The 10,258-nt window shown below is 50.7% G+C and overlaps 1 protein-coding gene across 1 annotated transcript; it reads right to left on the bottom strand.

Moving 5' to 3' along the window:
- Positions 1–1,036: 1,036 nt before the first annotated feature.
- LOC104263025 (5-hydroxytryptamine receptor 7) lies at positions 1,037–9,566 on the bottom strand. The gene is made up of 2 exons (XM_009819583.2): positions 9,058–9,566; positions 1,037–1,808 (listed from the first exon to the last, which is right to left on the bottom strand). Exons 1-2 carry the CDS (start codon positions 9,564–9,566, stop codon positions 1,037–1,039), a joined length of 1,281 nt encoding a protein of 426 aa, XP_009817885.2.
- Between the last annotated feature and the right edge of the window lie 692 nt (positions 9,567–10,258).

The following is a 10,258-nucleotide window of genomic DNA, read 5'->3' as shown; positions in this document are numbered from 1 at the left end:
ACCAAGGATTCTACACCAAAATAAGGAAACCAGACTTTCTTTTTTTTAAAAAAAAAAAAGGTATACATCATTTAGTGTATTTTTTCAAGCTTGCTGGACATCATACCAAAGCACTGTAAAGCTGTCAGAGAAATTACATACTTTTTTCTGTTGTCAACCAAAGCGTGCTTTTATGGAGTCAATTAGCCACAAATTATGAACACACATCACTTGCCTGAGAAAGAATTACAGTACAACCCAATAAACATAACTGTCTTCGCTCACTGGTCATTGCCCTGATGAGGAGGCCGTTGGACTTTCCTATCCAACCATAATGGAAACTTCACGTTCATCTGTGTTTCGTTCTGCAAGCGTGTTTCTTTCAAGTGCTGCAGTGCTACAGTGTGAGGGGAAATGGGGTCATTGGTATTACTGCTCTGACGTGCAAACCTGGACATGAGCTCTGTGTGTAAAATGCAATTACATCGGTGGAAAGTGTTCACATAAGCTGGGATGGCATGAGTGCTTGGATCTACAACGGAGCCTATAGCTGCTGTCATATTCGATAGAGAAGTGCAGCCAATGTCATCTTTACATAGTATATTGTGTGCCCTCCACAGACCTTAGAGCCCTTTTCGAAGGTGGAGAGCCACAGTCTTATCAAGTTTTTAGGGTTGTTTTTTTTTTTTTTTTGTTTGGTTGGAAGGGTCGCTTTTCCGCTCTTTTTTTTTAACAGATGGGGAAACTGAGGCACAGAAAGGTGGTGTGACTTGCCCACAATCGGTGGTAGACCTTGAACCCCCCGGTCTTGCTCACAGCTGCTCAGGTCCCACCTGGGACATGGTGAGAAGGAAGGGCTGCCCACTTTTTCCCGAGGCGAGGAGAACCGCGGCTCCTCCCGGAGCGAGGGGAAGGGTTGTCACTCTCAGTGGCGATGTGTGGCAGGGGGACAATGGCACGCATGGTTTCTGCCAGCCCCGAGAGGCAAGAGAAGCAAGGAACCTGAAATGGAGAGGCAGGAGTTCGTTGGTCAGGCACTGAGCGAGAGGACGCGGCTCTACAGGATGCATTCATGCCTCTCTGTGGCTTTCAGGGCCTCGTGCATGCTGGCTGCGGAGAGCCTCCTGTTGATGTTCCTATACCTGCATCTCAGGAGGTTCCAGAAAGTAGTCCTCAAGTCTCGGTTAAAGAAAGCATAAATCAAGGGGTTGATGAGGGAGTTGGTGTATCCCAGCCAGAGCAGAGTCCTCTCCAGCCGCAGGGGCATGCAGCTGCAGCGGATGCCGCAGATGAAAGGCCGAGCCGTTGACATCAGGAAGAACGGAAGCCAGCAAAACGTGAATGCCCCCACGATAATGCCGAGGGTCCTGGCTGCTTTCTGCTCCCGTTTGAAGATGGAAATATTCTTTCGGTCTTGCCGGAGCAGTTTGGAGAGCGTGGCACATTCCTCCACCGCTTTGGTACGCTTGGAGCTGTGGTGGCTCCGGCTGGAGGCCTCCAGGCAGTAGACGCCCTCCTCTTCGTAGTGCTTGGGGAAGTTCATGAAGCGGTGCTTCTCGGCGCTGACCTTGGCGGCTTTGTAGATCCGGCTGTACATGACGAGCATGACCGCCATGGGGATGTAGAAGGCAACCCCCGTGGAGTACACTGTGTACCCAAAGTCCTGGCTGATGAGACAGACTCTTTCCACAGTGACGTTCTTGGCCCAGCCAAAAAGAGGAGGAAGGGTGATGGAGGCAGACAGGAGCCAAACGATGAAGACCATCTTGGCCATCAGCTTCCCATTTTGTCTCACGGGGTATGTCAGCGGCCGAGTGATTCCCAGATACCTGGAAAAAAGAAAAGTTGCAAAAGGTTGGGAGGGTTGCAAGTTGTGAATGCTGTTGGGTGGTTTTCATTCCTAATCAGCTGTTAGTGCTCCGTCACAGGAATATTTTGGCCCTGGAGGGGGTTACATAAGAAATTAATTCCCCAAATGAAAATGTTCCCAGGGACATGCAACTGCACTATCTTCTGTGAAATGCGTTTCACATCCCTTCAGTCCTCATGCCTAAACACCCTGTTTCAACTACTCCCCACTGCTTTCTTGCAACCACTCCGTGCACAACGCAAGATGTCGTTTAACAGCTGAGCACAGTCTGAGCTCCACGTGGTTTCCTTGGGAATAAAAATGCTTAAAAAAGCTTAGTTTTCCACCAGAACTGGTTTGTACAGAGACCATGCAACGACTTCCAGCCATGGCATGTAACTCATTCCAGACTGTCGCCCTCCCAGGGAAACACACAGGAGTGGGATGGGTGATCCACAGAGTAATACTTGCACCAGGATGCATCAGGACTGGCTCCAGATGAAATGAGCAGACTCATACCAGTTTTTAATGGGAAGTGGGAAGGACAACACATTTGTCCAGGCAACTTGGGAACTCGAGGAAGAAATACAACCTGCAGCTGAGACATCCCTGAGGCAGTGTGCGAGCAACGAGCGACCTTGCCTTTGGGAAGACTTAAGGATGTGCCTGGATGGGCACAGAGAGGAAGGGTAGTGATCAGGTGAGGGACTGCGGTGCAAGACTGACAGCTGTTGACTCACACCTTCTTTCAGCCGCTGGACTGTGTGTTTGCACCTTGCAGCACTGGCACCCATGGGAGACACTGCTGTCAGCAGCACACCCCGTCACTCCCCTTTCCCTCCATCCAATATTAGGACAAACCTACAGGTTCCTGCAAAATCTACTGGAGATGACCTCTAGAAACCAAGACAGGAGCGAGTGCCAGTTGCAAACAGCCGGAGCAGTCTGCTCCCTTGCGCAGCCCATAGCTCCTGAAGTGATGGTGTCCAGCCCTCCCTGGAGAGTAAGATGAGAGGAGCTCTGAGTAGGGGATCCCAAAAGAATTCACAAATCCTGATGCCCGGAGTTAGGAGTTACCTTGTTAGCTTGACTGAAAGGAGCTGGAGACTGTATCAGCCATCAGCTCCTGGTTGACTATGGGGTGTAATTTTGAACCATCCCGAGCTTTGATTGAGAAGGTTCATGTGACTAAGAAATTGTGTCAACTGTTAGTTGGTAAATTACAACTGTAAACTAATAAATCAGCAGGGAGTTGGCCACTGTCAGCCAATGTTCCCACCGAAAAATTTCTGCCTCCTTCTCAGTCTCAACCAGTCCAGCAAAAGCCTCCAGCTGTCAAATGGATTTCTTTTATGTTACAGCCTTTTTGATTCAAACCTGCCTGTTGTCAGGAATTTCTAGGCATTTTTAGACAGGATCACATCACCTCTCAATTGTTTTGGATAAGCTGCGTCAGTCCAGAGGGGCAGTGAGAACAGTAGCTGTATGGATGCTTTTTGCTGAAAGCTTTTCCAGGGAAGAACAGGCTTTTCTGCCAAAAGAAAAAATTTCTGCAGAGAATTTTGCCTCTGGTGTATCATTCTTTTTTTCTGACAATCAGTTGTAGGTGTTAGGACATTTTTTTCTTCCCTGATTATTTCCCTTTTCCAGATCTTCCCCCAAGATTGGAAGAAGATGGAAATAAAATAAAAAAAATCCAATTCTTCCTCCCCTTCTGACTACTAAATAAATTCAAAGCCCGAAGTAATCTCCCCTGACTCCCTGATAAAATTAATTTGAATTCATTCACTGAGTTATTCTTTTCCTGTTTTCCTCTGTAATTTCTTCACCTGGCCTTACTCGCAAAGAACAGGTAAAACTCTCCACGACCACCCATGCTGCTTGAGTACCCGGCAGTGCTACAGGCTGAAGGACAACATTCATGGGTGCAAAGACAACGCAACCTCTCGGGAAAGGGCTTGTAACCCCATCACCCCATGGGGCCCTGCCTACGAAGGAGGAGACCTGATGAGATGGAGATGGACAACAGAGCTGGGTTTGGTGCTGTCCTTCCAAGACATACCATTGAATCCTTCCTACCTGGGTTGAGCACAGCAAGAAGTGATGAGCCTGGCTGGAAGATCAGGACTCAGAGCGATGGGTGGGAGCAGGTTGGAGGGATGCTGCCAAATATCCCTCCTGCTGTAGGAAGGGGCTTTGGAGGGAGAGCAGACCTGATGTCCCCTAGGCTGGGAGAAAACCCTGCCCTGCTGTTGCATCTCCAGATTCAACACCCAAAAATCACTTCTCTGTATATCCAAGCCAAGAACTTTGCAAACTAATATATGCTGTATTGTGTGATATCCTTTATTATGCTATTACTGGGTTTTCTTTAGAAGCCGATCCACTCGGGATTTGCTGAAACTTCAAGGAATTTACACGCTAGCCAAGCAAAATGCACACTGACAAGATTTAAAAAGAGGCAAAGCTGACACATTTCATCTGCGGGTGCCTTGTGCAGTCGCTGCTGGAGGAAATGGGGCTGTTTTGAGGCCTTTGCTTATGATTTTGATGAGAGCAGGAAGACCTCAAAATAGGCCAGCCTTTACAGCAGGGCGGGAGGTGAGATCGGACAGACACGCAATGAAATGCAAATCAAATTCTCTTGCTTTGATTCTTTTGTGCGTGTGTGGGTATCTTGTTGCTAATCAAGTTTAGTGGTAATCAGGTAACAAAAGCCCATTCCCGGAGCAGCGATTACCAGCGGTTTGTGCGGCTCTGCAGGACCCCCGCCGTGCAGAGCTGATTGTGTAGCCCCTCGTTCCTTGTGCAATAAACTCCTTCCACGTTCTCCCTCCCACGGATGCCTGGGCAGCCCGAGCCCTGGGCGCGGGGTAGGAGACCTGCCCCAGGCTGGGCTCCACCATCAACCCCATGGATTAGCTAATTCAGTTCATTTATTCTACGCTCAACGCTAATTGTTGAATCCTTATGCCAGGGACTAAACAATAAAGAAAAGCAAAACCTCTCCAAGGTGCCCCATCTCCATTCTGCAGCTGGCAGAGGATGAACCTCCACTCACACAGGTTGGTTGAGCCCAAATGAGCCCAGACTGGGGTTTCCCAGACCCCACTGTTTTACCACAATCCCGTGCCTCCTCTGGGCCAAATTTAAGCTCCATACCTTGCTTCCAGGCTGGCAGCGTGCCTGCCCCATCCTGCTGAAGGAGAGGAAACCTCCAGGTGGAGGATGCAAAGGGCAGCTGGAGGCTGCAGCTACCTGTGGCTTCATCTGCCCCTGCCCTAAGCCAGAGCTCATGGGAGCATCCCAGGGATGCATTCCAGCTTGCTGGAGATACAGCGCAGGGATCTACCTGGGCTGGGACATGTTCAGATGAAGGACACGGTAAAGGCGATCCAGCAAAACGCTGTGCAGGTTTCATCCCACCGACTCTTTTGGGAGGCATCCTTTTTACTGAGGATGATGCAAATTTGGAGCATATAATTTGATTTTGGGTAGAAAGTACTTGCCAGGGAGATGGGAGAGCCCCAGCGGGGCTGCCTGGGAAATGGATGGAGACTTTTTCCCCCGGTAGGAAAATCTGAAGGGATATGTGGGGTTTGGGGAGCTTCTTTTGTCAGCTGCTTGGCGTTTTTACAGAGAGCTTCATCAAAAGCTGAACAGCCAAAAGGGTTTTTTTTGTTGTTTTTTTGGTTTGTGGCAATAAAGAATCTATAACATTGGCAGGCTTTTATATAAGAAAAATGTAAGAGAAAATGGACGTTTCCAACATTTTTCTTTTTTGATTTAAAGGAAAATCAATCAAACCCCCCCTTCAGACAAGATCAGTCCTACCAGCTTCAATCAAAAGGCTTTTAGAAAGCGCTCTGCATTAATAACCAATAATAGCAGCCTACATTTTTATAGTACTCGTCATCTTGGGCAAACCAAGCATCTTTTATATCTAAGCTAACCAAAATATGCGGACACTTCAGCCATCAGTAAAAAAGCAATGTCCTCTTTGGCAGAAATAGGCACCTGCCTAACAGTGCTGACCAAGTTGGCATTCAGGACAGAACTAGAGGAGATATTTATATTTCCAAGAAGCACCAGTTCCAGGAACACCAGTGCTGTTCCTCTTCTTTCTTGCAGGGCAGGAGGAACAGCTTGCCATCGTCACTGGTGGAAATTTCAGTTAACACCTCATTGAAATGAACAACCATTTCATCTCTTCTGGAGCAGGTGTTTCAGGCTCTCTGCAAACTCAGCTATCCTTTTGCTTTAGCTTTGTGGTCGGCTTTGCTTTGTGTCAGCACAGAAATTGAAAAGTGTGCTTTTGGAGATGTTTCCATCAGGAGCTAAACAAAAAATCCTGCCCATCCCAAGGCTGGGGGGAGGTGGTGATCCAGGCACGGTCCTGGATCTATGCTCTCCCTCAATCCACCTCCATCAACTGCCTTGTGGGAGCAATGAGGTTGATGGGTTGACGTGGAGCAACGATGAATTACAGGATGCTCAAGGTACGGCCATGGGGAAATCCACACAGCCCACAGCCCCATCCTGGGAACCCTCCGGGCAGAAAGCAGCAGCACAGTGCCCCAGTCACCTGCTCCTCCTCTGTGCATCAGAGGACATCCCAATTATTCCTATTCTCTCCTCAAGCCCCCCTACACTCGGAACATGCCCTTCCTCCCACCCAGAGCTGAGGTGGGCACAGCCGGGAGGACTCTCCACCCCCTTCCCTCTGCCCTGCCAGTCCTCCTTCCACTCAAATTACAACCTTTGCTCTTTTTCTCCTTTCCCTGGCTTGAAACGCATCTTGGGCAATTGCCCTCTCACCACTCAGCTTCCCCACCATACATTTGGGAGGGGGGATGAAGGTCTAGGAGCAAACGGTGATGCTGCAGCCCAGCCGAGCTCCCAGCGCGGCACGGTCCCTGTGAAAACGCACCCGAGGAACAAGCCCGTGCCAGAAGACTCAGGCTCTGTGGCAGTCTCTTGTGTCACGGGTTTTTCCTCCATCACCCTGCTGAGGGGTCGGAAGCACAGAAAGGCCAAGCCGTTGTATAAAAGCACCCGGCAACCTGCTCCCTCTGTCATTTCTTTTGCTGCAGCTCCCCTTTCCTCTCCAACATCCAAAAGGGATGGTGGGGTTTGCTCGGCCGGCACCTGGAGATGTTGCGGCAGAGCTGAGTAAGTGCTTGAGAGCTGCATGAGGTGAGGCACGGGACCGCGTGCCTGCGGGGTGGGATGGTTTTCCCTCTCTGCAGCTCAGTGCTGGCAGCATGAGTTTTGCAGCAAGGGCCTGAAGCCGCCCTGCTCCTGGGCTCCTCGGAGCCCCGCCAAGCTCATCGGGGTGAGCTGGGCAGAGATGCTCCCCCGGAGAGGTGGGGGTTGCTGGAGACAGAAAACGTATACTCACAAGTGCCTCCAGCATCACCCAGTTGAAAGAGATCCTCCTCAGCTGTATGACCAGTGGGTACAACTTAGAGCAGCCTTAGGGCTGCTGCCATTTAAACTGGGGATTACAGTCACGCACAGGCAGGTCCTCTCCAACTTGCTTCCCCGCTGCCTTCCCTACGGCCCTCAGCACTGTCCAGGATTTGGCCTCGGCATGTGTGGACCCCCCCCCACGTTGGTGTCCACACCTCCCCAGAAACCTCCTACCCAGTCCCATTCCAGCGGGAAAAGAGGGACCAATGTCAACCCCAGGCACCTGCCTGCACGGCGTCCTCAGATTTTGGTCTGCTCACGGGAGCGGTGGCGTTGGGTGAGAGAGACGTGATGAAAAAAGGGGAATAAATTGCCATGATTTTTGTGAAAGGACTGTCCTATTTGTGTGCATGTTTGGAAGAGTGTTTCTCCAAGGGATGGGATGGGATGGGGTGGGATGGGATTGGTGGGGAAGGGAAGGGAAGAGAAGGAAAGGGGAAAGGAAAAAGGGAAGGAAAAAGGAAAGGAAAACGGAAAGAAAATTTTTTAAAGCAAAGCCAATCTGATTAGTGTGTAGCTGCTCCCCTGCTCCTCACTCATCAAGAGAAAGCATTGACATATTTCATTACTGCATTTATTCTCTTCCCTCTAACAGAGACAGACTTCTGTCAGCTCTGAATACACCTGCTTTTTTAGGAACTGGCTTTTTATTAAAACAAAGCAAGTTCAGCAGCAGAGCTGGACCTTGCCGTGTGGCCTGGGAGTGCTTTTGCTTTCTAACCAGCAGCGCTGAGCTGATCAGGGCCACGGAGCAAAGGGCAGCTCTTAGGGGAGCAGCGACTGGCGGGGGGCAAGGGCTTCGGAGCAGGAGTTGCTGTTTGCTTGCTGGGGGATAACGTCAGTCATCATCACCAGGATTTTTCTCTGCCCTTTCTGCTTTGTCACCCGGTTTCACACCTGGGGAGGGTGGGAGGGTGACCAAGAAGGTCGTATAGCTGAAGGCACGCATCTCGTCGGCTGTCTCCCTTCCCTGAGCTGCTTATCACAAACCAGCCCGGCTCAGCAGTGCCAGCGTAAACCCAAACCGACCCCTCCAGAAAGCCAGCACGCGCGTCAGATCTGGATCCGTCCCATCGGCTCATCAGCGCAATGTCCCTAATGACGCAGGCTGCTATAATTAGACCCACGGGGGTGCTGACTTGCCCGAGCCTTACCAGTTTGCCAGATGGGTTTAGCCTTTCCCTCCTGACCCCAGGTGTGGGAGCTGAAGCCAGCAAATCCTCACAAATGCATGCGCTGGGCTAAACCAGGGGTTTTGGGGACTTGGGATGGGGTGGGGGGGAGTTGCCGACATCCTTAGCCAAGGCGCAAGTCCAGGGAGCAGCAGAGCATCCCATAGGACTGGGCTTCAGAAGCTCTGTAACCTGGATTTTCAATGATGTGGAGGGTTTTTTTTTCTGTTGTTGAATAATTCCATGGTTCAGCCTCTTTCCATGGAGAAGGTCAGGTCACGGGTCTATCCTCTAGGCTCTGTTCCTCAAGCCAAGGATGAACAATGTGAAGCAGCTGCCTAGAGGAGGAGGACTAAGCAAGTAGCTTAGAGAAGTTACTCGAGGAAGCACCTTAAGCCCAGGTTCTCCAAAGGGACTGAGGCACCTAATTCCTACAGAAGGCCCTCAGCAACCCCATGCACCTGGAAAACACATGCAGAAGCATTTATCCAACCGGGAACATGATTCTGGTGGCCCTCAACCTCCAGAAACACCCTTATATTTGAGCCCACCTGAATACATGGCAGATGCTTTGTCCTCCCTTACCTGTCCACACTGATGATGCACAAGGTCATGATGGAGGCGGTGCAACACATAACGTCCATAGCGATAAACACATTGCAAAAAACCTTCCCAAAGAGCCACTCTCCCCCCACCAAGTCTGTGATGGTCACGAAGGGCATGACAGCAAAGGCCACCGACAGGTCGGCGGCTGCGAGGGACACCACCAGGTAGTTGGAGGGCTGCCGGAGCTTCTTGACGATGCATACGGAGATGATGACCAGACCGTTGCCAGCGATCGTCATAAGGATGATGATGGAGAGCACCGCTCCGATGACGATCTTCTCAGTGTCCCCATAGAGCAGGATCTCCTCGCCGCAGTCCGTCACGTTGGTGAGGTTAGAGGACGGCAGGTCTGGCTTGGCTGGGACAGAGGGTTCCTCAGTCATGAATGGATTCGGAAGCAAGTTCTGAGCCGGGTGCTGCTGCTCTGCGTTCTCCACAAAGAGAAGATGGTGCTCCAGAAACTGCCTGGGGCTGGCCCTTAGCAACATGCTCTGAGCTCACCGCAGCGGGCAACGGCACGAGTTTTCTCCCAGCAATGACACCTCCAGTGACAAACCAGAACATTTTATCACAAACAGGCTAAGACAATAAAATATCTTCCCAACCCCAGCTCATGCCTCCCAAAGCTGCAGCTGGATCTCACGTGCTCAGCAAGAAGCCGCTTCCCAAGCCTGCTTGAAGACAGACAGTTTGCTGGAGGATGCTCGGAAAAAGCTCATCTCCACTTTTAAAGGAGCACAAGCTGCCCAGTCCGCCTGCAACGGCTGCCTAATCGCCTGCATGCTTTTCCAGAAGGACAGATAACGGCAGCCGATTGTAACTGCCTGTGTTATTATGCGCTACTGCCGAGCTGCGCTGCTGGTCTTGCACTTCTCCTGTGCATCCATATATTTAAATCCCATGCAACCACATGCGCATTCTTGTATGTGGATATCAAAGAGTATGTGCCAACACAAGTCACAGATACAAATGTGCGCGCACACATCACCGACTGTATCTCCCGCATGCGTTAACACGTAAACTTCAAAGCTGTGTCTGTAAATCCATGCACATACAGCAACACGCGACCGTACATACCCGCAGGAGCACGGTGCAGCGCTGCAGATGGCAGTGGGAGCATATCCATCACATGCAGCACCCCCAGGGTACCACATTCAGTCAGGGCATCCCAGCCTGTGCC

This window comes from Gavia stellata, chromosome 5 (genome assembly GCF_030936135.1).
Source record: "Gavia stellata isolate bGavSte3 chromosome 5, bGavSte3.hap2, whole genome shotgun sequence".
NCBI classification, from domain to species: Eukaryota; Metazoa; Chordata; class Aves; order Gaviiformes; family Gaviidae; genus Gavia; species Gavia stellata.
Note: the sequence above shows the minus strand (reverse complement) of the source record. Positions and strands in the feature narration are given on the sequence as shown.